The 26,660-nt window shown below is 36.8% G+C and overlaps 1 protein-coding gene across 2 annotated transcripts in view; it reads left to right on the top strand.

Annotated features, from left to right (window-relative positions):
• LOC148951487 (bumetanide-sensitive sodium-(potassium)-chloride cotransporter-like) overlaps positions 1 to 26,660 on the top strand; it is a 199,734-nt gene that overhangs the window by 59,252 nt on the left and 113,822 nt on the right. For both annotated transcript variants that reach the window (XM_089090907.1, XM_089090906.1), the window contains 2 exons: positions 20,511 to 20,664; positions 26,418 to 26,513. In XM_089090907.1, coding sequence (XP_088947033.1) covers positions 20,511 to 20,664; positions 26,418 to 26,513 — 250 coding nt within the window. The remainder of the gene's footprint in view (positions 1 to 20,510; positions 20,665 to 26,417; positions 26,514 to 26,660) is intronic.

Raw genomic sequence — 26,660 nt, 5'->3', positions numbered from 1 at the left:
TAGAACCTTAATGAAAACCACACCATCATATTCAGCGTGTCAGAGAACCCTACTGCAGAGGTTTCAAGCCCCGGTCTACAAAAATGTGGAATTTTGCATTTTTTGCCAGATGAAAAATCACGGATGCGTGTTTATTTGTTTTTTGTTTTTTTGTTTTTGTTTTTCCCCAGCGGTGATCGTATCGACCCAGTGGTCGTAGAATATCGTGGGAGGGCTTATTGGAACGGAAATTAAAAGTTCTAGTGCCCTTTTTAAGTGACAAAAAAATGGAGGGCAACTAGGCCCCCTCCCACCCTCATTTTTTTCCTAAGTCACCTGACCAAAATTTTGAGAGAGCCATTTTGTTCAGCATGGTCGAAAATATGATAACTATGTCTTTTAGGATGACTTAACCCCCCGAAGTCCCCGAGGGGAGGGCTGAAAGTTATGAGTAGAATGGCCCCTATTGATACTGAACGAACTCCTTATATGGGCATAGAATACTGAACGAACTCCTTATATGGGCATAGAGTCCCTAGGGAGAACACGTGGTTAATGGGGTCAATGACCTAAATTGATTGCGTAATCAAAGTGTGTCAACAACAACAACATCGACCTTGACATTCGCTGAGAGCGTGCACTTACAACAACAACAACATCGACCTTGGAACACCTGTGCTGTCGACCTCAATTCACCTATCGTGAATCAATAATTCCCCTTAGAAACAACAAATTAATTCCCCTTTCTTGACATATAAATCAACCAATGACATCATCTGTCAGACTTTAAAAATTTTCGCCCAGAAACGAGTCTCCAGGAATAGATCTAAGTCATTAATGTCATTGCCTCGGAAACAACTCTTTTGGTCGAACTCCAAAGGATATTAATAACCAAAGGCCATGGAAACAATTCCCCAAGAAACATCTTAGCGATGAATTGTTTTAGCGCGGTAATCAGGTTTCTTATTAATTTTAAATGCATTAGCGCAGAGATGCCAAAAACAAAAGGAAAACTCTGAATTACGTTTAGGGATTATTTGGGCGAAACTGTTTTAGACAGGTTATGGAACTATTTCGGCGAAACAGTTAGAGACATTTTAAAAGATGATTTTTGAAGAGATTTTAGAAGAGAATTTAATGGTGAAACTCTGTGGTCGTTATAATACACAAGTTTCATTTGAACAGTGTTGTGAGGTCCTCTAACCCAACCCCAAAGGGTTCCAATCCCACCACCCAACCCCGAAGGAAGCCCCCAGTACTCAAAGGTCCCCCCAAGCTCCCAAAGGGCCACCGGCGCCCCCAAAGGCCCACCCAGACCCCCAAAGGCCAGCCCCGGGCCCCCCAAAGGTCCATCGAGCTCCCAAAGGACCAACGGGGTCCCAAAGGCCCTCCACCGGTCCCCACATGTTCCCCAGGCCCCCAACTGCCCCCCGGACCCCCAAAGGCCCTTTCTGTGCCCCAAAGGCCCTCCCTGTGCCCCAAAGGCCCTCCCCCAGTCCCCAAAGGTCCCCCGGGCCCGAGAAGCGCCGCGGGCCAGGAAAGTGCCGCAAGGGGATGCGCCGCATGGGGATTCACCGCGGGTCGGGGGAAGCGCCGCAGGGAGGCGCCGCAGGATGTGCCGCAGGGATGCGCCGTAAAAAAGTAAACTAAAAAGTAAAAATTTCGAAATGTTATCCCCCAAACGCCCTCCTCAGACCCCCAAAGGCCCTTCCTCAGTCCCCAAAGGCCCCTCAAGCACCCAAAGGGCCAACCGGCCCCCAAAGGTCTCACAGACCCTCAAAGACTCTCCCTGAGCCCCCGGCTGTCGGTGAGGGGTGTTGTCTGAAACCGATGATTTGGGATGTGTAGTTTGCTACTTCAGGCTTTTCTGAGCTAAGGTTTCCTAGTCTTTCCTAGGTGAATGTTGACTGAAACCAATAGTTTGGGATGAGTAGTTTGCTATTTCAGGCTTTTATGAGCTAGGTTTCTTGGCCTTTCGTTGGTGTGTGTTGACTGAAACTTATGATTTGGGATATGTAGTTTGCTATTTTTGACCTTTCTGAGTTGGATTTCTTAGTCTTTCTTAGGTGTGTGGTGTCTGAAACCTATGATTTGGGATGTGTAGTTTGCTATTTTCGACTTTTCTGAGCTGGATTTCTTAGCCTTTCATAGGTATGTGTTGTCAGAAAATTATGATTTGGGATGTATAGTTTGCTATTTCAGACTTTTCTGAGCTAAGGTTTTCTAGTATTTCGTAGGTGAATGTTGACTGAAACCAATAGTTTGGGATGAGTAGTTTGCTATTTTTGACTTTTCTGAGCTAGGTTTCTTAGACTTTCGTAGGTGAGTGTTGTCTGAAACCTATGATTTGGGATATGTAATTTGCTATTTAAGACTTTTCTGAGTTGGATTTCTAAGTCTTTCATAGGAGTGTGTTGTATGAAACCTATGATTTGGGATGGGTGGATTGCTATTTTTGACTTTTCTGAGCTAGGTTTCTTAGTCTTTCGTTGGTGTTTGTTGTCTGAAACCAATTGTTTGGGATGAGTGATTTGCGATTTTTGACTTTTCTGAGCTAGGTTTCTTAGCCGTTCATAGGTGAGTGTTGTCTGAAACCTCTGATATGGGATGTGTAATTTGATATTTCTAACTTTTCATAACCGGATTTCTTAGTCTTTCGTAGGTGTGTGGTATCTGAAACATATGATTTGGGGCGTGTGGTTCGCTATTTTTTGACTTTTCCGAGCTGGATTTATTAACCTTTCGTAGGTGTGTGTTGACTGAAACCTATGATTTGGAATTGTTAATTTGCTATTTTTGACTTTTCTGAGCTAGATTTCTTAGCCTATCATATGTGTGTCCTTTCAGAAAATTATGATTTGGGAGGTGTAGTTTGCTTTTTGGACTTTTCAGAGCTAGGATTCTTAGTCACTCTTAGGTGTTTGCTGTCTGAAACTTCGAGTTTGGGATGAGTAGTTGGCTATTTCAGACTTTTCTGAGCTAAGGTTTCTTAATATTTCGTAGGTGAATGCTGTCTAAAACTTATGATTTGGAATATGTAAATTACTATTTTGGGCTTTTCTGAGTTGGATTTCTTAGTCTTTCATAGGAGTATGGTGTCTGAAACTTAGGATGTGGGATACGTAGTTTGATATTTCCTTCCTTTCTGAGCTAGGTTTCTTAGCCGTTCATAGGTATGTGTTGTCAGAACATTATGATTTGGGATGTGTAGTTTGCTATTTCAGGCTTTTCTGAGCTAAGGTTTTCTAGTATTTCGTAGGTGAATGTTGTCTGAAACCAATAGTTTGGGATGAGTAGTTTGCTATTTTTGACTTTTATGAGATAGGTTTCTTAGTCTGTAGTTGGTGTGTGGTGTCTGAAACCTATGCTTTGGGATTTTTAGTTTGCTATTTTTGACTTTTCTGAGCTGGATTTCTTAGTCTTTCATAGGTTTGTGTTGTCTAAAACCTATGATTTGGGATGGGTGGATTGCTACTTTTGACTTTTCTAAGCTGGATTTCTTAGCCGTTCATAGGTGTTTGTTGTCTGAAACCTATAGTTTGGGATGAGTAGTTTGCTATTTTTGACTTTTCTGAGCTAGTTTTCTTAGACGTTCATATGTGAGTGTTGTCTAAAACCTATAATTTGGGATATGTAATTTGATATTTCTGACTTTTAATAACCGGATTTATTAGTCTTTCGTAGGTGTGTGGTGTCTGAAACCTATGATTTTGGGTGTGTGTGTTGCTATTTTGTGACTTTTCTGAGCTGGATTTCTTAGACATTCGTAGGTGTGTGTTGACTGAAACCTATGATTTGGGATGGTTAATTTGCTATTTTTGACTTTTCTGAGCTAGATTTCTTAGCCTTTCATAGGTTTGTCCTTTCAGAAAATTATGATTTGGGAGGTATAGTTTGCTTTTTGGACTTTTCAGAGCTAGGATTCTTAGTCACTCATAGGTGTTTGTTGTCTGAAACTTCGAGTTTGGGATGAGCAGTTGACTATTTCAGACTCTTCTGAGCTAAGGTTTCCTAGTATTTCGTAGGTGAATGTTGTCTGAAACTTATGATTTGGGATATGTAAATTACTATTTCGGGCTTTTCTGAGTTGGATTTCTTAGTCTTTCATAGGTGTGTGATGTCTGAAACATATGATTGGGAATGTGTAGTTTGCTATTTTCGACTTTTCTGAGCTAGGTTTCTTAGCCATTCTTAGGTATGTGTTGTCAGAAAATTATGATTTAGGATGTGTAGTTTGCTATTTCAGGCTTTTCTGAGCTAAGGTTTTCTAGTATTTCGTAGGTGGATGTTGTCTGAAACCAATAGTTTGGGATGAGTAGTTTGCTATTTTTGACTTTTATGAGCTAGGTTTCTTAGTCTTTCGTTGGTGTGTGTTGACTGAAACCTTTGATTTGGGATATGTAGTTTGCTATTTTTGACTTTTCTGGGCTGGATTTATTAGCCTTTCATAGGTGTGTGTTGACTGAAACCTATGATTGAGATGAGTGGTTTGCTATTTTTGTCTTTTCTGAGCTATTTTTCTTAGCATTTCATAGGTTTGTGTTGTCAGAAAATTATGATTTGGGATGTGTAGTTTGCTATTTGAACTTTTCAGAGCTATGATTCTTAGTCCGTCATAGGCGTTTGTTGTCTGAAACTTCTAGTTTGGGATGAGTAGTTTCGCTATTTCAGGCCTTTCTGAGCTAAGGTTTCTTAGTCTTTCATAGGTGAATGATGTCTGAAACCTATGATTTGGGATATGTAAATTACTATTTCGGGCTTTTCTGAGTTTGATTTCTTAGTCTATCATAGGTGTGTGTTGTCTGAAACCAATGATTTGGGATGTGTGGATTGCTACTTTTGACTTTTCTGAGCTGAATTTCTTAGCCTTTCATAGGTGTTTGTTGTCTGAAACCTATAGTTTGGGATGACTAGTTTGCTATTTTTGACTTTTCTGAGCTAGGTTTCTTAGCCGTTCATAGGTGAGTGTTGTCTGAAACCTATGATTTGGGATATGTAAATTACTATTTCGGGCTTTTCTGAGTTGGATTTCTTAGTCTTTCGTTGGTGTGTGTTGTCTGAAACCTATGATTTGTGATGTATATTTTGCTAATTTTGACTTTTCTGAGCTGTATTTCTTAGTCTTTCATAGGTGTTTGTTGTCTGAAACCTATAGTTTGGGATGACTAGTTTGCTATTTTTGACTTTTCTGAGCTAGTTTTCTTAGACTATCATAGGTGTGTAATTTCAGAAACCTATGATTTGGGATATGTAGTTTGCTATTTTTGACTTTTCTGGGCTGGATTTATTAGCCTTTCATAGGTGTGTGTTGACTGAAACCTATGATTGAGATGAGTGGTTTGCTATTTTTGTCGTTTCTGAGCTAGTTTTATGCACAAGAAAAATTATACACACACACAAACACACAAACGAAAAATTATACTCACAACAAAGTCACAACTTTATAACAAAATAGATTAGAAAAAAACACACTTACACACACACACACACACAAAAACTAACACACACGAGACCAAAATTACATCCACACACAAAAAATTACATTAACACAAAAACTTACATGTAAAAACAAAATAAAACACACACAAAAAATTACACACACACAAGCAAAAATACACACACACACACACAAAAAACTTACACACACACACACACACGAAAACAAACGCACACACACACACACACACACACACACACAAAAATAAAACAAGCACCCGAAAACTAAAAACAACATAAACACATACAAGCACACAAAATCTTACACACACGCACAAAAACTGACACGCACACACACAAAACTTACACACAGACACGAAATATTACACACACACACACACAAACTTACACACACACACATGAAAACTCACACACACACACACACACGAAAACTTACACACACACAGCAAAACTTACACACACACACACAAAAACTTACACACACACACACATACACAAAAACTTACACATGAACACGAAAACTTAAATGCACACAAAAACTAACATGCACACAAAAACTTACATGCACACAAAAACTTGTGTGTGTGTGTGTGTGTGTGTGTGTGTGTAAGTTTTTGTGTGTGTGTAAGTTTTTGTGTGTGTGTGTGATTTTTCGTGTGTGTGTGTGTGTGTGTGAGTTTTGTGTGTGTGTGTGTGTGTGTGTGTGTGTGTATGTTTTTGTGTGCATGTAAGTTTTTGTGTGAATGTAAGTTTTCGTGTGCTTGTGTTTGTTTGTGTGTGTGTGTGTGTGTGTGTAAGTTTTTGTTTGTCTGTAAGTTTTTGCGTGTGTGTAAGTTTTCGTGTGTGTGTGTGTTTGTGAGTTTTGTGTTTATGTGTGTGTGTGTTTGTGCGTGTGTGTTTGTTTGTGTGTATGTTTTTTTGTTGATTTATGTGTTTTTGTGCTTGTTTGTTTTCGGGTGCATGTGTATGTTTTTGTGTTTGTGTGTGTGTGTGTAAGTTTTTGTGTGTGTGTGTCAGTTTTTGCGTGTTTGTTTATGCTTTCGTGTGTGTGTGTGTGTGTGTAAGTTTTTGTGGGTGTGTAAGTTTTTGTGTGTGTGTGTGTAATTGTTAGTGTGTGTGTTTCATTGGTAGTGTGTGTGTGTAATTGTGGGTTGGTGATTTTATTTTTGATTGAGGTTGTGTAATTTTTTGTGTGCATGTAATTTTTTATGTTAATGTTATTTTTCTTGTGGATGTTTAATTCTTTTTTTTGTGTGTGTGTGTTTGTGTGTGTGTGTGTGTGTATTTGTTTTCGTGTGTGTGTGTAAGTTTTTGCGTGTGTGTGTGTAAGTTTTTTAGTGAGTGTGTTAGTGTTAGAGTGTGTGTAATTTTTTGTGTACATGTTAGTTTTTGTGTGCATGTAAGTTTTTGAGTGTGTGTGTAAGTTTTTGAGTGTGGGTGTAAGTTTTTGTCTGTGTGTGTGTGTGTAAGTTTTTGTGTGTGTAAGCTTTTGTGTGTGTAAGTTTTTAAGTGTGTGTGTGTGTATGTTTTCATGTGTGTGTGTGTGTGTGTGTGTAAGTTTTCGTGTGAAGAAAACTAGCTCAGAAAAGACAAAAATAGCAAACCACTCATCTCAATCATAGGTTTCAGTCAACACACACCTATGAAAGGCTAATAAATCCAGCTCAGAAAAGTCAGAAGTAGCAATCCACCCATCCCAAATCATAGGTTTCGGACAGGACACACCTATGAAAGGCTAAGAAATCTAGCTCAGAAAAGTCAAAAATAGCAAACTAGTCATCCCAAACTATAGGTTTCAGACAACAAACACCTATGAAAGGCTAAGAAATAAAGCTCAGAAAAGTCAAAAGTAGCACACCATACATCCCAAAACAAAGGATTCAGACAACACACACCAACGAAAGACTAAGAAATCTAGCTTAGAAAAGCCCGAAATAGTAATTTACATATCCCAAATCATAGGTTTCAGACAACACTCACCTATGAACGGCTAAGAAACCTAGCTCAGAAAAGTCAAAAATAACCAACTAGTCATCCCAAACTATAGGTTTCAGACAACAAACACCTATGAAAGTCTAAGAAATTCTGATAAGAAAATTCATTATTAGAAATAAACCCCTCACAAATCATAGGTTTCAGACAACACACACCTATGAAAGACTAAGAAATCCATCTTAGAAAAGCCCGAAATAGTAATTTACATATCCCAAATCATAGGTTTCAGACATCATTCACCTATGAAAGACTAAGAAACCTTAGCTCAGAAAAAGCCTGAAATAGCGAAACTACTCATCCCAAAGTAGAAGTTTCAGACAACAAACGCCTATGACGGACTAAGAATCATAGCTCTGAAAAGTTCAAATAGCAAACTACACATCCCAAATCATAATTTTCAGACAACACAAACCTATGAAAGGCTAAGAAAGCTAGCTCAGAAAAGTCAAAAATAGCAAACCACTCATCTCAATCATAGGTTTCAGTCAACACACACCTATGAAAGGCTAATAAATCCAGCCCAGAAAAGTCAAAAATAGCAAACTACATATCCCAAATCAAAGGTTTCAGTCAACACACACCAACGAAAGACTAAGAAACCTAGCTCAGAAAAGTCAAAAATAACAAACTACTCATCCCAAACTATTGGTTTCAGACAACATCCACCTACGAAATACTAGAAAACCTTAGCTCAGAAAAGCCTGAAATAGCAAACTACACATCCCAAATCATAATTTTCTGACAACACATACCTATGAAAGGCTAAGAAACCTAGCTCAGAAAAGTCGAAAATAGCAAACTACACATTCCCAATCATAGGTTTCAGACATCACACACCTATGAAAGACTAAGAAATCCAACTCAGAAAAGCCCGAAATAGTAATTTACATATCCCAAATCATAAGTTTCAGACAACATTCACCTACGAAATAGTAAGAAACCTTAGCTTAGAAAAGTCTGAAATAGTCAACTGCTCATCCCAAACTCGAAGTTTCAGACAACAAACACCTATGAGTGACTAAGAATCCTAGCTCTGAAAAGTCCAAAAAGCAAACTATACCTCCCAAATCATAGTTTTCTGAAAGGACACACCTATGAAAGGCTAAGAAATCTAGCTCAGAAAAGTCTAAAATAGCAAATAAACCATCCCAAATCATAGGTTTCAGTCAACACACACCTACGAATGTCTAAGAAATCCTGCTCAGAAAAGTCAAAAAATAGCAACCCACTCACCCCAAATCATAGGTTTCAGACACCACACACCTACGAAAGACTAAGAAATCCGGTTATGAAAAGTCAGAAATAGCAAATTACATATCCCAAATCATAGGTTTCAGACAACACTCACATATGAACGGCTAAGAAACATAGCTCAGAAAAGTCAAAAATAGCAAACTAGTCATACCAAACTATAGGTTTCAGACAACAAACACCTATGAACGGATAAGAAATCCAGCTCAGAAAAGTCAAAAGTAGCAATCCATCCATCCCAAATCATAGGTTTCAGACAACACACACCTATGAAAGACTAATAAATCCTGATAAGAAATGTCATAAATAGCAAACTACATATCCCAAATCATATTTTTCAGTCAACACACACCAACGAAAGTCTAAGAAACCTAGCTCAGAAAAGACAAAAATAGCAAACTATTCATCCCAAACTATTGGTTTCAGACAACATTCACCTACGAAATACTAGAAAACCTTAGCTCAGAAAAGCCTGAAATAGCAAACTACACATCCCAAATCATAATGTTCTGACAATACATACCTATGAACGGCTAAGAAACCTAGCTCAGAAAAGACGAAAATAGCAAACTACACATCCCAAATCATAGGTTTCAGACATCACACACCAAAGAAAGACTAAGAAATCCAGCTCAGAAAAGACAGAAATAGTAATTTACAAATCCCAAATAATAAGTTTCAGACAGCATTCACCTACGAAATACTAAGAAACCATAGCTCAGAAAAGTCTGAAATAGCCAACTACTCATCCCAAACTCGAAGTTTCAGACAATAAACACCTATGAGTGATTAAGAATCCTAGCTCTGAAAAGTCATAAAAACAAACTAAACCTCCCTAATCATAATTTTCTGAAAGGACACACATATGATAGGCTAAGAAATCTAGCTCAAAAAAGTCAAAAACAGCAAATTAACCATCCCAAATCATAGGTTTCAGTCAACACACACCTATGAATGGCTAAGAAATCCAGCTCAGAAAAGTAAAAAAATAGCAACCCACACATCCCAAATCATAGGTTTCAGACACCACACACCTACGAAAGACTAAGAAATCCAGTTATGAAAAGTCGGAAATAGCAAATTACATATCCCAAATCATAGGTTTCAGACAACACTCACCTAAGAACGGCTAAGAAACCTAGCTCAGAAAAGCCAAAAATAGCAAACTAGTCATCCCAAACTATATGTTTCAGACAACCAACACCAACGAAAGACTACGAAATCCAGCTCAGAAAAGTCAAAAGTAGCAATCCACCCATCCCAAATCATAGGTTTCAGACAACACACACCTATGAAAGACTAAGAAATCCAGCTCAGAAAAGTCAAAAATAGCAAACTACATATCCCAAATCATCGGTTTCAGTCAACACACACCAATGAAAGACTAAGAAACCTATCTTTTCTTATTATTATTATGATCTTTTCCTGATCCATGTTAACCATCTGAGTCGAGTGCTGAACCCGGCACGAACAAATCTTCGCTGCTCTAACTTGTGCCAGGATGAAAACTTCCTCCAGTCCGAAGGTGAAGATGATGAGCTCGTGGCCTTTGCCGATGACACCGCGCTTGGTTGCTGTGAAACGGATAAGACAACGCTCATGTCTAAACTGAGGGAGGTTCTGGAGGGATGCTAACCGACTTGTTATTAATGTTGAGAAATCTTGCGTTCTATTTTTTCCCCGGGTTGGAAGTGTCCATCCGGAGATATGTGGTATCCAGACATCCAGAGGTGTGATTAGTCGGCCAAAAAAGAATTTTGCAAAATACTTAGGAATCCTCCTCGATGAGAACCTATCATTCGTGCATCATATTCAAGCAGTAGAGTTGAAGCTATCCCGGAATTTTGGAATGATAAAAAAACTGAAAAGCGCTTTGCCGCAGAACACGCTGGTCTTCCTGAACAACGCTCTTATAAAACCCCATTTACAGTATTGTGCAATGATCTGGCAATCAACTTTTAAATCCCACCCGCGAAAACTGAATTCGATTCATCAACGATGCCTGATATTAATTCGAAAAAATGAAGAGTACTTGTCATTAGGGTCCCTGCATCAATTATCATGCTTGACCTTTGTGTTCAAGTTTTTAGCTGGAGAGCTGCCATCTGCATGTAAAAGATTATTTTGACCTATTTCAGACCAGCATAATTTTTCATACCCGATCATCATCAAACCTGCAAATACCCGTCACCCCGACTTTGCAATCAGATTTCGCTCCTAACGTAGCTTGTGCAAAGATATGGAACCTGATCCCAGAAGAGCTGAGAGGTAGAAGCTCCCTCGCATCATATAAAAAAAGAGTAAAAAATCAGTTAATAGCATTACAAATGAATAGTTAATAAAAAAAAAAATAGAATTAAATGTAAGTAGTAAATTTAAATTACAAATGTATGATTTTTAAATATGACGGGGTGGTTTCTCTGAGGGTAAGGAACGGGAAGGTAATAGTTTTAGTTATTTGGTAAATGAGGGGTATGGTTTTGTCTGAGATTAGGAGCGGTGACCATTCTGCGTATTATGTTAAATTGTAATGATTTTGGTTCTCGGCGTCCAGGAATGGACTGAGTATTTCGATTTTGTGTGATTTATTCTTTTCATTTGTTTAATAAACCCATTGAACATTGAACATTGAACACTGTCCTCATAATCCAGCAATTGAGACAAATGTGCACTTGAACGAGGTTTTGACCTTACTCATCTATTCAACTACCTAGGACCAAACGGTATAACCGAACCATCAACCAAATAGAAATGTCCAAATCAATAAATGTAAGTCGTTGTAAATTTACAAGCAAAAGCACCTTAAATCTAGCGAAATATTTCCAAGTAGTACCTTCCATTAGGGCTCATCAGAAGAAATACCACCTGCCTTAACGGGTTTTGAGGCTTTACTTTCTTTACCCGGCACAGTGGAGCCTCTACCATAGGATCTTTATGGTATCCCTATGCTAGGTAAAACTTGTGAAATACATGCATACTAGTAAAGCTATTCAAAATTACATGGAAAATGAGTTTCATTCTTTCCTTATTAAAATCCCAGAGGTCACTGAGCAAAGAGCATTCTGGAACAAATAAAAACTGGTCCAGAGGTGAGTTATAAAACAAAGTCTTTTATTGGTATCCGGAGCCAATTACAGATTTAAAGTTCTTCAAGCTTATTTGAAAACAATTTACAAATTCTAAATTCCAAAAAAGAAAAGTGAAAGAGAAATTATATTAAAATATCATTCAGTATTTCTTTAAAATTTTTTGTATATTTACCTAAAAGTTCATGATACATAAAACTGGATTTTTTAAATTGCCAACATGCTTAAAAGTTAAACATAGGAGAAAAGAAAGAAAGGCAGCTGGGATCCAGAAGGAAAGAAAACAGTTGTTCTTTATGTCTAAATCGACAGAAAGTCAATCGGGTTCTCTGGAAGTACCATGTATTTTCCTAGAGGAACGCTGCAAGACCACATGATAAAATTTGAGAAGCTGAATATCTCTCTACAAAGTCTGTACCTGAGTTTATTTAGACCCTGTTACAACACTTGATAAATATTTACAGAGGAACAAAACAAAGGACTAAAAACTTACTTGAAAATGATAGCTGATATGTATTTCGACTTAACTCCCCTAGAAAACGTAAACTTGCATACACTTATGCTACTACTAAGAGTATAAAAGTGCAAGATAACTGCAAATGCAAAGTTAGTGGAGACTGTGGAGGAATTGCAGGTAAAGATTCGTACCTTTGTTTTATCGATTGCCTTAAAACTCTACCAGTAAGAAGGTCAGAAGGTAAAGGCTTATGACGGGCAACTACTTTCAACAGTCATAGTGTAGAATCTTTCTTTAACAACCTGGATCAATGCCTAGATAAACAAAGGTTCAGACAACAAGACATTTGGAATGTTTAGAATAGAATGAAATAGATTTATTAATAAAAAGAGCTTTCATAGTTTTGGCCTAGGCCGCAAATAAATAACACTATTTTTTTACAACATTGGTCACTAAAGTGAAAAAAATTACGAACGATTAAATGTACTAACAAAAAAAGAGACAAAAGAGTTCACGAAACGATTTGTACGGCACCGTGGGGGTTCAAGCTTGATTTTGCTTCGGACATTCACACGTTTTGTACGAAGAAGTGGTAGTAATGAACATGCGCTCACGTAGAGACGGAATTTTCAGCGACTCGAGAGCGGACTCATAGGACACGAGATTTGGACCGAGTATGATTTTGCAGTTGACAAATTGGGTCTGAAGAACATCCACAAGCGTGGTTAGATTATTGTACTGTGAGGCCAGAAGTAAGTAGGAAAGGTCACATCAGCAGAAAGAGGTCAGTTGACCACGATTGGTACTGGTGTTAATGCATTGAGAACTTAGTCCCTCTACTTATTTTTCTCCGGAAATTTCACTCAAAGGTGCTTTACCAGGAACCATCATGATTTGCTCAGAAAATGCTTCTGGTTGGAATACTGCCTTCCATATTTTGCTTTACTGGCAGTATTTTATCAATCAAGTCAAGCCCTCCAAACAGTCACCTGTACTTCTAAAACTAGACGGCCAGATTTGCCGATACACCAATGAATTACTTGATTTAGCTAACAATAATGGTTTCTTAATTTTAACTTAATACAGTCATGGGGCCCTAAGGCCTGCTACAACCAGGAAGCTGCAAGCTTTATGACTGCCCACAAATATAAACCTATATCACTTTATAACATTGCTGAGCTGCCGGGGAAAGCATATACAAAGGCTTTCCCTCTTGAGAATATAATCAGTGGATTCAGATCAATTAGGTCTACCCCACCAACAGCGATGTCTTAAAGAATTGTAAGTTCATCTTGTCAGATATCTCAGACAAAATGCCTACCACATCTAGTGAAGCACTTACAAGGGAAGTTTCTATGCTCAGCGCGCCATGTGTGACATTTATGCTCCTTTCCTAATAAAGACCCCGAAACGAATGTAGCTCATGTTCTCTCTCTAAATGAGAAGCAAAGGTCAGGAGGGGACTAGTTAAAAGAGATTGTCCTTGCAAACCTCTTTCCAAAACGCTCAACACGGAAAATCAACAGGAAAAAAAAATTATAAAAAAGTCAGAAGTGCTCACTGACACCCCTGTGAAAGAACGCATTACTGCTGGGATAAAAGTCATATCTACCAAGAAAGCCCTAGTCCTAGAAAGGAACAAAGTCAGGGAAGTGAAAAGGCTAAAAAGCAAAAGAAATATTTCTCATAACAAGAGTTGCAGTTGGAGTGATGATTCTGACGTAGTTGAGCTTGTATGCAACAACTCTTCAGACTTCAGTATAGACATTGAAGACAAGCCCACTACCAGCAACTTCTAATTTGACACTGGGAAAGTCAAGGCTGGTGATTAAATTTTGGTTGAGAGGAAGAACTAAAAAAGGAAATCCTGTTCACCATATAACCTTTATCTAAAAAGTAGTAGCTGAAGAACTTAAGGTCCAGTTTCCAAATGAGACGGGAATAAGAGACTTTTTCGCCAACCTACGAGATGGATAGTTTCTTAAAGACAGAAGTTGAAATGAAGCTGCAACCACTGACGGGTGGAACAGCGAGATTAGCTTACTTTTGTGTTAATAAGTCAATTTATAATTTGAAATTAGTACGCTTTAACTTTTTTTTAAAACCTTACTAAGATTGACTTGCGGTTTATTTTCTGATCATATTCTTTCATAATTTTATAGCCGAAAAATATGCTTTAACGTTTCCATGGCTGCTTTTCTTTTTCTTTTGTCAGGTGGCCGGACATAATCAATAGTCGGTCGAACCAGTACCAGGGCTAAACCAGTACCAGACTCAGCACTTTCGATCACTTGCATAGAGAGGTTTCCAGCTGGAAAAGTGGTGGAGTGTTTCTAATTGTATTCTTCAAAGATGGTATTGAATGAATTTCCTTTGCTTTGACATGCTCCGCAACTTCTTATCGCTTGTATCAATTCCTGGAAAATTAAAAAACTTTCCAACTTTCCGATATATTGAGCCAGTCTCCTATCTATATGTTAGACCAAAATCAATATTGACTATTGCAACGTAATATCGATACTGGAAACAATATTTGGAACCTTCTGTTTATTTTCAGCTTTTTCAACTATCTACCAGTGTACATCAAACAGAAAAATTCCATCACACAAAAAGTTCTCGTTGATATCTAGTGTCAATTTGAAGTTTTAGGGGATGCAGCTGCCTCTTGCTGTCCCCCGCTTCCCTAAGCTCATGGGGGCGGGATCATTTGTCCCTATCAAGATGTTTTGCCCTCCCCCATGAATTTTAAAAAGTACCAGGATGGCCCAGCTTTGACACTTTTGACCACTTGCATACAGAGGCTTTCAGTTGGAAAAGTTGTGGAGTATTAGTAATTGTGTTCTTCAAGGACGGTATTGAATGAGTTATCTTTGCTTTGGCATACTTAGCAGCTTCGTATCGCTTGAATCAATTCCTGGAAAATTAAAAAAGTTAAAAACTGCTGATCGTGGGCCAGTCTCCTATCTATGTGTCGGGCCAAAAATCAATCATGACTCTTGAAGCGTACTATCGATATAGCAAAAAATGTTTGGAGCTTTCTGTTTATTTTCAGCTTTTTCAACTATCTACCAGTGAACATCCAACATAAAATTCCAACATTTAAAAAGTTCTCGTTTATATCTAGCGTAAATTAGAAGTTCTATGGGGGGCAGCTGCTCCCTCCTGCCCCCCGCTTCCCTACACTCATGGGCGGGATCATTTGCCCCTGCCAAGATTTTTTGCCCTCCCACTTAAACTTAGAAAAATAACTTTTTATATATTTCCATTGAAGAATGTCTTTTTTTATTTTCATTGAAGAGTTCAAAAAGCAATAAAACTGCCCCACCCCCTAGATATTGAAAAAAAGCCCCCTGTTATATTTAACAGACTTGGCAGCATAAATGAAAATCACGCTTGACTTGTCAGGTTTGTCATTGGGAACGATTTTGTGATTAGCAGTACGCTCTCTCAACATAAAAACATCCATAAACACACTTGGATATCTTAGGCAGCGCGCTAGCGCTTCCTTAAGTAAAGAACGGTGTGGGCACAATGTGTTGTTTCTTTCTCCATACCAGGGCACTTCGGATCGAAGGAGTTGTCGTAGAAACTTCAAAAAGGGCTCATTCGATTGAAAATTGGAGTGGCTAGCGCCCTTTTTAAAAATCGAAAGTGATTGGAGGGCAACTCGCCCCCCCCACGCCCATCATTCTCCCAAACACATCCAATTAAAATTTTGAGATAGCCATTTTGTTAAGCGTAGTTGATTTCCAGATAGAAAATATATTTTTGAGGAGGACACTCCCCCACAACTCTCGGGGCAAAGGTTTTAAGTTATGCCCTGAGGGCATACAAGAACGATGTTGGCACAATATACTATTTATAATTTTTTTCTTTAGAGCAGAGCACTTCGTATCGAAGAAGTTATTCAATTGAAAATTGGACTGGCTTGTGACCTTTTTAAATGCCGAAAGTGATTGGAAGGCGACTAACACACCTTCCACGTCCACCATTTCCTGAAACACATCCAATAGAAATTTTGAGATAGCCATTTTGTGGCGTAGTAGATTTCCAGATAGAAATTATGTTTTTAAGGACAGTCCCCATTAGGGCAAGGGTTGTAAGTTATGGCCAGGGGGCATATAAGGTTTTTTATAGAAGGCGTTGTCATAGAAACTTTAAAAAAGGCTCATTCGATTGGAAATTTAAAGAGCTAGTGCCCTTTTTAGTAGTCGAAATTGATTAGAGGGTACCAGGTACCCTCTAACGAGTGTGTACCAGGTACCCTCTACTCGAGTGTGTACCAGGTAACAAGGAAGTACCCATTGTGCTACTTGTATATTATCCAGAACACACCCAAGAAGTGAAGTTATGTTAATCATAATGAAATGTACCAAAATCTAATGAAAATATAATACTTTAATAACGGAATTATGGAAACTACAACAAAGAATTATGGAAAGCAGGCCGCTCAGAACGCATTATATTAAATACTTAACCTAACATAGCCAAAATGTCAACTATATATATTAAATATTAGTTAAAATATGCCTGTATAGTAGTTTATCTCACTGAAACTAAGCTATATATCTCCGAATGTAGACAGAGAAACCGGTTTTACTCAGATCCATCTTCTTGAGTGTGGTCAATATAATTGTCAAGTACCAACGTTATAAGACGAATCACTAAGATCTTGGCATTGATCGGTCTTGGTTTGGGCCCTAAGCCCACAAACCCTGCATGTGTTTCTGGTTTGAAGTTATTATGTTGTAGACTTTGGGAATCGACGTGAATCTAGCTTTTTGAATGGCAAGTAAAAAAGCAAGAATACAGTGAGCTATGAGACACCGGTAATTCATACAGTAGGGTCGATCACCATTTCAAACAGTTAACTAAAAATTTGGCAAATGTATATATTATATATTTTTTAGTTAGTAAATCTCTATTAGTGCAAACACTGAAAAGAAAATTCAATTCTTGCCAACGAAGGGCAGAGCTCGATGTGTTAGCTCGATTAATACGTAACTATGGAAACAAACAAAGTCACACTAATATCTTAAGACAAAAAAGCAAACAAAAAAACAAACACTAAAAAGACCAAAAAGAGAGCAGAGGCCATCCCATTCTGAGCATAAATCAAACTAAAATTAAAACTAAATTTATCACCCATAAGATTTTCGACCCATAATCATGATTCTGGACAGATGTGTGTTCTCAGGCAATTCCTGCACTCAATTTTTTGTGATAATGCTACGCATCAGACATGTACAAAGGATTTTATGAGGGGGAGGGGACATGACAGATTGCAGAGAAACGTTAAAAATAGGGCACTTTTTCCGGAAAATAAAAGGCATGTTTGGAAAATTTGCAAAATCTTGAGATTTTCGGGGGGAAACACTAACCCGAAGCTCCCACCCCCTCCAAAAAGGAGGGGTTGCTTTGAGCGTGGTCTCTTTCCGAAATCTTGAAAACTTTATGATTCTGTGATTGTCTATATTGCCTGTTTTTTTTTGTTCTTTGAGTTGACCCCCCCCCCACCAACTAAATTTATGAGCACGTACCTGAAAACATGCGTTTATGTATGTATTCCTGTAATGTTGACGTCCAGTTAGAAGTCTGTGATATACCAAATTTACTACAAATTCTATGCATAAATTAAATGAACTATCAATTCCGCAAATTGTGACTGACCCAAGATTGATATTCAATGTCATTCCATTGTGATATATCTATAAACCATGGACGAATTGCAGAAAATGTTTCTACCGCGAATTTCTGACAATTTAAAAAAAAGAAAGAAGTCGAATCAAACGATTGTGAAATATAGAGCTAAAACCATCCTTTGTATGTTTTGACTTAAAAATAAAAACAAATAAATGAGCTTGCTTTTGGTCATAACAGTAGTAAAACTGGATTGCCCTCTTTTCTTAATTTATATTTAATATTTAACTCCCGGTGCAGATAAATGCAAAGCTTGGATGATTAATAATCACACGAAACATTCTGAAGTTTAAATGACTTTTTATATTAAATTTATTTAAAAAGTTTAAATGTGACACTTCGGAGACACAGAATACAGTGTGAGATGGTTGCCAAGTGGACTTCTGCTTCATTGCCTCCTTCTATACTTATCGATTTTTCATTTGTCAGTTATTAGGTTTGGCATTTGAATAGGATTTAGGGACATAGTACATGCCAAATTTGACAAATTTTCTGTTTATATTTTTGATGCAATTTTTCGACATATTTTCGTAACACAGGAGTATCTAGGACAGAAATCCACGACACATCTGCTTACAAAATTTGATGAAAAAGTTTTCGACAGATTTGGTAATTTAGTAGTTTTCGGATTTTTTTCTGCAAAAGCACGTTTTAATGCGTGCTTACATAATGGGCGCTCTTTTCCTTCCGCCACGTGTCTTTAAATTTTGTTGCCCTAAATTAAATTAATTAATCATGTATGACCATTAATTGAATACATTAGATAATTTTTTATTGAAAAATGGAAATACTGATAGATTTGATTGATATTTTTTATTATAGATGTAAGCAACACAAGTTTCTGATGCTAATTGACATGGGTGATGCTCGAGAAAATTGGGAAATATAAAAGGAGTAGCCTATACGTAGGAAACATACGTTTATGTGCAGGATTTTTCTTTTAGGGAGGGGGTAACTTAAAAAAAAATAGGGAAAAACGAGAACTTTGTGGGGAAAAGCCAAAGGCTATTACATGTTTATAAGGCGGAGTTTAATTGACATGTTTTTTTTTTATTTCTCCTTTTTCCTCCTTTTCCCCTTTTTCTCCTTTTTTCTTTCTTTTACCCTTTTCTCGTTTTTCATTTTTCTCCTCTTTTTTTTGCACTTGTGTAGAATAGAGTTGGTAAAAATATCCAAATTTTTTTTTACAAAATCGAGCCCCAGCTATAACAAACCTCATAGGACGAGTCCGACGATTTGACTAGCTCCGTTTTTAACATCTGTTTTCGCCTGAGCTGTGCAAAATTCCCATTGATTTTGTACACGGTACACGTGTGTCTTTATACGCAGTTTGTATGCAACATTTGATGACTATGATTATAAAAACCAAACTAGGGGGTGCTAAACCGTCAGCAACATTGTAGCTTCAAGAAACAAGCCTTGGGAATCACATTCTTGATTCATTTTCGTTAGGTGAGGGATTCGTGTTCCACAAATATTTTTGTCTAGGCTGGAGCAGCACAAAAAAGTTTACTCTCAGCCACCTTCCCTTCTTGAGAGCTTTCACTTAAAGGGGTCAAGGGCCACGGTTCACTTAAAGGGCCACGGTTGATGAGTATGGAGAATGATTTAAGAGTTTCAGGATTTGTTTGGCTGGTAAATTGTGAGCCAGATCCAGTAGGAGCTGGAGACGTATTTCATCTCTTAATTCATATTTCAAAGGTATCCAGTACAAAAACGTCAAACCGCAGAAAAGAACCTAAAAAAAGCCGTATGGTTAAGCTGAATTACTATAAAATTGTTTAATAAGCCAAGCGCAACGGTAACATCAATAAAGGTTGCTGTTAAACATGAGCTACTAGCAAAGACCAATTGGAAACTGGATATCTATTTATTAAGGCTTCTTTTTAGAAGCTACAATGCTGTTCAAAAGGTATTGCCGCCTTGTTTCCATAGTCATAGTGCATATCACTTGTATTCCTTATTTCCTACTATACTCAAATGACTATACCATCATGGGGTTAATCTAGTGTCCTGTCAGAAGAAAGGACAGAGAGGACTTGCTTTGATCTGCCTTTTATAAGGGTTTCGGTTTTTGAAACATTGATGTCGACAAGGATCTCATTTTATTAATTCCATGTTTAACCAAAATATCATTTACGTAGAAAAAGAAGTTGCGCGGACAAGAAATTAAGATAATATTGAAAACTTCTCCAAGTCATAATTCTGGTACAAGAACACCTGGCTCCAGTGTCGCTTGTGATTAATGTCATTAATAAATATCGAAAGAGTAGAGCTGTCAGGTTAGTGCAGGGGATTATTGCCCATTGAAAACATTTTTTGTGTTGTACTAACTAATTATTACCAGCTTCCTTGTACCATTTAGTACTAGAGTCTAGTATTACTACTTTGTAATCGCGTGAAATGATAGATGGTTGGGGATTTCTTAAATTAGAGCTCGTCAAAGTTCTACATATTGCTGTTGTCTATTGTGTTGATTTTTATTAATATATGCAAACTACTGGCTTTTAGTCAAATTGCTCCCTATGTTCAACTGCGAAAGGATTTTTTCTTCTCCTTCTCATAATGACCCATTTCGTTTTCAGGGCACCAACGGCAAAGTAAATCAAGATGGATTAGTTGAGCCAACTTTACTCAAATTTGGCTGGATCAAAGGTGTACTCGTTAGATGTCTCCTTTGTATCTGGGGTGTTATGCTCTTTCTCCGCCTTTCCTGGGTAGTTGGTCAAGCTGGCGTTAGTAAGTTCATCTTCATCAAATCAAACTCCAAGAAACTCCATATGTTAATTTAATGCAAGCGTACACATATTCTAGACTTTTTCTGAGTGTTAGCGGAGGGGAAAGGGTCTAGGTGACTTTTAGGGAAAGGGTCAAGAATGGAAAAAAATAATTAAAAATTGTCCTTGAATGGAGGGAGGAGGGGCGTGCAACAACATAGAAGGGTCCTTTATTATTCTGTGAGCAGTTATGTAACGCCTTTCCATGTTCCGTAGGCTTTTAAATCCTTACTTGCAATTCCATTATGGTGTGACAGAGTAACAGAGAGTTGAAATGCAAAAATCTCGTCATTCAAAACTGTTCGTTCTTTTTATTGTGTTAAAATTTCACAAGGAGACCAATCAGGGGGAGGTTAACTTTTATTCTTTTTACTTGCTTGTTTTAAGACGAAAAACAAATCGGATTTCAAAATGTGGGCTATTTCTCTCCAGAGAAATTGCATAAATGAAGCAATAATGTGATTAGCTTACGAAAATACATCACAGATGTGTTAACCAATCAATGAAAGCACACTCTTTATCACATATTTATAAGAAAATTATCTCGTTTTTCCTGTGTGTTAATACTGCAGTAGAAGAGTAAAGACTCAAAAATTGATCTTTTTTATCTAACTTAGGCTGAATTTGTCCATTTCCTCTATGCTTTATTTTGGTTTTCTCTGTGACATGGATTGTTCTTTACTTTGTGTATATTAATGACATTATATGATATATTAAACACTATAACCGCATGGGTCATGTGTTTAAAAAAATTACAAACTGAAGAAAAACAAAGGATCACAAAAACACCGAAACAGCAACTCCACCTACATTATACATGTGCTTGTATTTATTAAATAATCCTGCCAGTCCTCCGTTATCCGAGAGCTATTTCAGATATGTATCCCTATACCGGACATAGTTCGTCAATTTCCTAATGTCTAGTTGATAATTGCTCTTCAAAATTTCAATTATTCCTTCCTTCCCTCTCACTCCGATCCCAAACCTACCGCCCTCTAATCCTTCTAGTCTTTACAATGTCTATGCTTTGATAGAATGCTTACGAAGAAAATGGAAAACGGTACTTCTGACCAGTAAAACCAAGATACAAATGTAGACCCCGACCCTTCTGTCTGTTTAATCAGTTAAGCTTGTTCACTACAAAAGAAAAAAAAGAACTTAAAAAATCGGTACCCTGAAAATATCGTAAAACTAAAAAAAAAATCCAGACTTAAAAAAATAATTTAATTGAGATCATAAAGAACGGAAAGACGAAATAGTAAAAAATGAAGGGAAGCCAAACGATGGCAAAAAAAAAAAAAAAAAAAAAAAAAAAAAAATCAAATTTGGTTTTTTAAAGGTTCAAGGTTTTATTATTAATACCATACGCAACATATTTAATTCCCAACAGAGAGAAAACAATATCTCTGGCCTCTCCTCATAACAGGTTAATCTTTCGCCTTTTCTTGGTTAATGATTATATTATACTAACATGATTATACAAAAATTAACTTGATTTTAAAAATTATAAACTTAATGTATGTCATCCCACTGTTACTGAAGTATTTTAAAGAATAATTCAATTTCTGTTGAATGTGATTGTCGTAGAATGAAGCTTTCATATATTAATTTAACTATATTTGAATATATAGGCTTATTGATAAAGCTTTGTCAGCATAGTTATGTAAAACAGTGGCAATAATAGGCATTTATTGGCTTTTAATAATAGGCTTTAACAACATTTACATATATATTGATAAAACTTTTTCAGTATAGTTGTGCAAAACAGTGGCAATAATAAGCTTAACCTTAAAGAAAGGCGAAAAAAGAATCATATTCAGCCATAGCTGACATGTTGAAGGACAAGTATTTCTTTTTTTTACGGCGTTCGCTTCACGGTTTCGTTCACTTGTATTTAAACCTAGTTTGTCTGTCCTGATCCTATGCCAGGTTTTAAGTCACACAAAGTACGTGTCTTTCCAACGGAACTGCAAATGTTTGATATCCCCCCTTCCCTTCTCATCGGTGCCTACGTGTCGGTTACGCCGCAAAGGGGTATCATGCGTTTCAGACGTTTCATCGCGTCTACAATAATTACTGAAGAAAACATTTAAGCAGTGACGAAAAATGTGCTCCATTTCCATTATGGTTATACCCTCCGCGAAGCTATAAACAAAAATTCTTGTTCAAAATCCATGTAAATTTCCAAGAAATTTTGTCGAAAGTTCATACAAAGTAAAGCCCTGTGCTTAACATCCACCTTGTCTGAGGTTCCATTTGTAAAGTTTTAAGAAAAATGTGCAAGCGGAAGACGGATTTGGTTTGTTCAATAGCGAATAAATAATCGTCATCACATGTTTCTCTTTCAGAATACAATAAGCTCTTTGTTATATATGGCATAAGGGTCTTTTGTAATTTGATCTTCATACTCTCAAGATAAATAACGCTTGCATTCCCTCGAAATGAAAGATCTGCCAATTTTGAAAATATTCACTAAATTGGTTGTACTTTCCCTGTATTTACACTTTTTCTCATATTGCGAAAACAAGGTTTCTGAATAATTCTGGAAGATAGATTTCGATTCAAATGCCTACGAACTACAATCCTTGAATGGCTGATATTCTGAGAAACTCATCAGAATCAGTAATCAGCAAATGAATCAGTAAAACAAGTTGTTATTTTCTGAAATTGATATTGGAATAACTTTTGCTGAGAAACAATTTAAAATTAATTTGGTGAGAGATCAGGTTTGAGTTCGTACCAGATTTATTCAATTTGGCTTGAAAGAATTCTTAGTTTTTTTCTCTGTAAATCTTCAACCTATATTTCCAGTGCCGTACTCTGACCTAGGAGAAACATTTCTAATTCTATCTTTTCTTTGGACCGGTCTTTTCTTTGTCTTTTACCGTTTTAATCAAGAATATTTTTAATGTAATAAAGTCTGACCTTGATTGGAACATTGAAACGTTTCAACAGGGTTGCTAAACTGTAATATAATATTGTCCAATATAAAACTAAAGGGTATACCTGACATTGTCATATTCTAGCAAGATACTTTAAATAAGATGTTTTGACACTTAAAAATAAGTCTAAAAATTACAGTCAATAATCTAGTTTCAATTTGATAAATAATGTGTAGCATTGTGCTAACCTGGGGGCTGGTAACCAGGGGATTATGATCCCATCGACAAGGGATTGCTGTTGATAAGAAAAAGCTGAACACTCACGTAGGCAAAACACCATTTATTTACCAATTAATGAATTTCAACCAAATGTACCCACAAATATAGAAATTAAAACTTTTTAGTAATTAATTTAGTAATTATTTTGTAATTGTTCATCGTAATACTTACGATGTTCCGATAGCATATTGCCCTGCCAAGCCTTACGTTTGGTCTGATTTCGATCTGTGGTGGCATCTCTAGAGTAAATTCACTTCACGGGGCTATAATTCCTTTGGCACCTTCAAACGTCTGATGATTGAATTTTTTTTAAAGGATTTTATCTATAAATAGTTGATAATAATTGTATTTATTATTGATGTCGTTAGGTAGGGGATCCCTTTTACCACTTTCCTCTGTGTGCTGGTGTGGTTGTAGATCTATATCCTGGGCAATATCGGTTTTTTCGCTGATTTTTATTCCACTGAGTATTCTGTAAAAAATTCTGTAGAAAAGAAATCGGAACTACATCAACAGGTTGAAGGACATTTGTCTTGGTCTTTCTGCCTAACGACACAGTGGCGAATCCAGGAGGGGGGAGGGTGGCGCGTCCCCCTCCTAACGTAGTCTAAAGTAGCGTAATTTACCTAATTAACGCAATTTTTCGTTAAATAAACTTGCTCCTAACGCAAGTTTATCAGATCAACCTATTTTGCCCCCCCCCCTAAAAAAATTCCTGGATCCGCCGCTGCAACGACATGTTACGTGTTTTCCAGCTAACCAAACGATATGTTTTCCAGCTAACCAATCAAATCGGTACGATTTCTTAATCTCATCTTGTAATTGTGTGAACGCCCCTGCAGTGTCTTTATAACTATCATCCCCTATCGTTTGTGCTTGTGTAAAACTACATTGTTAGAAAAAGACTACGACGATTTAACAACAAGAAACTAAAAACAGGATTAATCCCTAAAACCGGGATTAATCCCTGACGGTGGCAACCCTGGAGCTAGTGAAGGTATATAAACAGTATTGCCCTGGTGTACCATTAAACATACATACGCATGTTTAATATGCTAGGCTTCAGGATTATATACTTTAGCAGTAAAAAAGGGGTTCTTGATCATGACCAGCGGCATCAATTCAGAAGAATGTTGGTGGAGAGGGCAAAATATGTTTCTAAAAATACATTTAAAAACTTTATGAATAATAATTTCTAAATTGAAAACATCTGGATCTTGAACAGTCCTTGGAAGAACTAATAAAGACAACTGAATATTTTATATATAATAATATTAATTGCTGAAAACTCTGCAATTCAAGATTTTATTTCATTGTAATTTATATTTTTATTTTTCAATGTTGTAAATATAGAAGAAAATATTTGTAATATAATTCGTTTTCAGTATAAAAACGACGCAATAGACTTCAGACTTATGCGTTTTGAGGAGAGAGAAGGGGACAGTAATCAAACTCCTGTTTGTAGTTACTTATGTTCGTTTTATGTTCGTTACGTTCGTTGGCTTTTTACATTGTAGTTACTTGTCAGTGTCATTTTTAATTCAACTGAGCATACCGTACTACTTTTCGTGTTTGTGTGTTTAAATCCAATTACGGCATTTATCTGTCTGTTTTTTATCGCTTGAACAGCATTTCTTAGCACAGAGAATGTGTTTAAATGCAGTTTGGTATCGAAATGATCAAGGGGATTCAAGAAAAAAAATGTTTAGTGCAGAAATATCTATCATTTCGTCTATTTCCTTGGAGACGAACGAAGTCGAAATTCAATCAAGTGACTTGACACTGAAGTAAAAAAAGGGGGAAAGAAGAAGAAAAAGCTAAAGGGGGAGTTCAAGGCCGTACCCAGAAAGGAGGGTTATTTGCCCGTCCCCTCCCCTTGAAATTTCTGTCGGACACATAAAAACGTAAAAATATGCATGTAGACGAATTGTTGATGGGTTTTTATGAGTTTCTTTTTGTACTAGTCATTTTAGTACGTTTTTTATTTATTTATTGTTGTTGAAAACGTAAAGTTTTGAAAAAAAATACAAAAAGGGTCAAATTCATTCTAGTCTATGTATTTGTTGTCATTTTGTCGGCTAAGAGTGTGGCCATTGTCACGTTTTCATGCTATATAGATAACTTTTTGATTGTGTAATATTTAATTATGCTGATTAATTGTGCAACAGAATACTGCCGAACAAAGAATAGTCCAAAAATATGTTTTTTTTTCTATTTCAATTCCAGTAGGTATGTCTATTCTGTCAAAAATTTGGACCCACATCAACGGATCAAAGGAGATCAAAAGAGTAAAAATAGCTATTTGCTATAGAAGAAGGGGCAACATTTTAAGATGGAACATATATACTCAAATGTGTATAGCCCCACTGCTAAAGAAAAATAAAAAAGCAAGAGAATATTATCACGTGAAATATTGCAATTTTTTGGTTCTATATCTCCAAATTGTCGATATAATTAGCCTTTTTTAAAGTAAATGCCCCCCTGCTTCCGTAAAAATTTATTATAACCCCGAAATGAGTTTGATTAATGTTGACTAATTGTGTATTTATTTCAGTACAAGGAATTGTTGTTATTTTGCTGGCCACAAGCGTAACCATTATAACATCCATATCTATGTCTGCTATCAGTACTAATGGAAGCATTAAAGGTGGTAAGTTGACTAGATTTATTGAAATAGAGTGTTTTTTTTAGCTTTTAAAAAAATCAGTGGGGTAACAGAGGTTTAGTTATTATTCTTAATTTTCTGTGAATAAAGCGTTATGAGAACTTAGAGCTCTTCTGTTAATAAGGAACGATA

This window comes from Artemia sp. Qi Xiang Cuo, chromosome 6, assembly GCF_049724085.1.
Source record: "Artemia sp. Qi Xiang Cuo chromosome 6, ASM4972408v1, whole genome shotgun sequence".
In the NCBI taxonomy this organism is placed as follows: domain Eukaryota; kingdom Metazoa; phylum Arthropoda; class Branchiopoda; order Anostraca; family Artemiidae; genus Artemia; species Artemia sp. Qi Xiang Cuo.
This window is presented reverse-complemented; position numbering and strand designations above follow the sequence as displayed.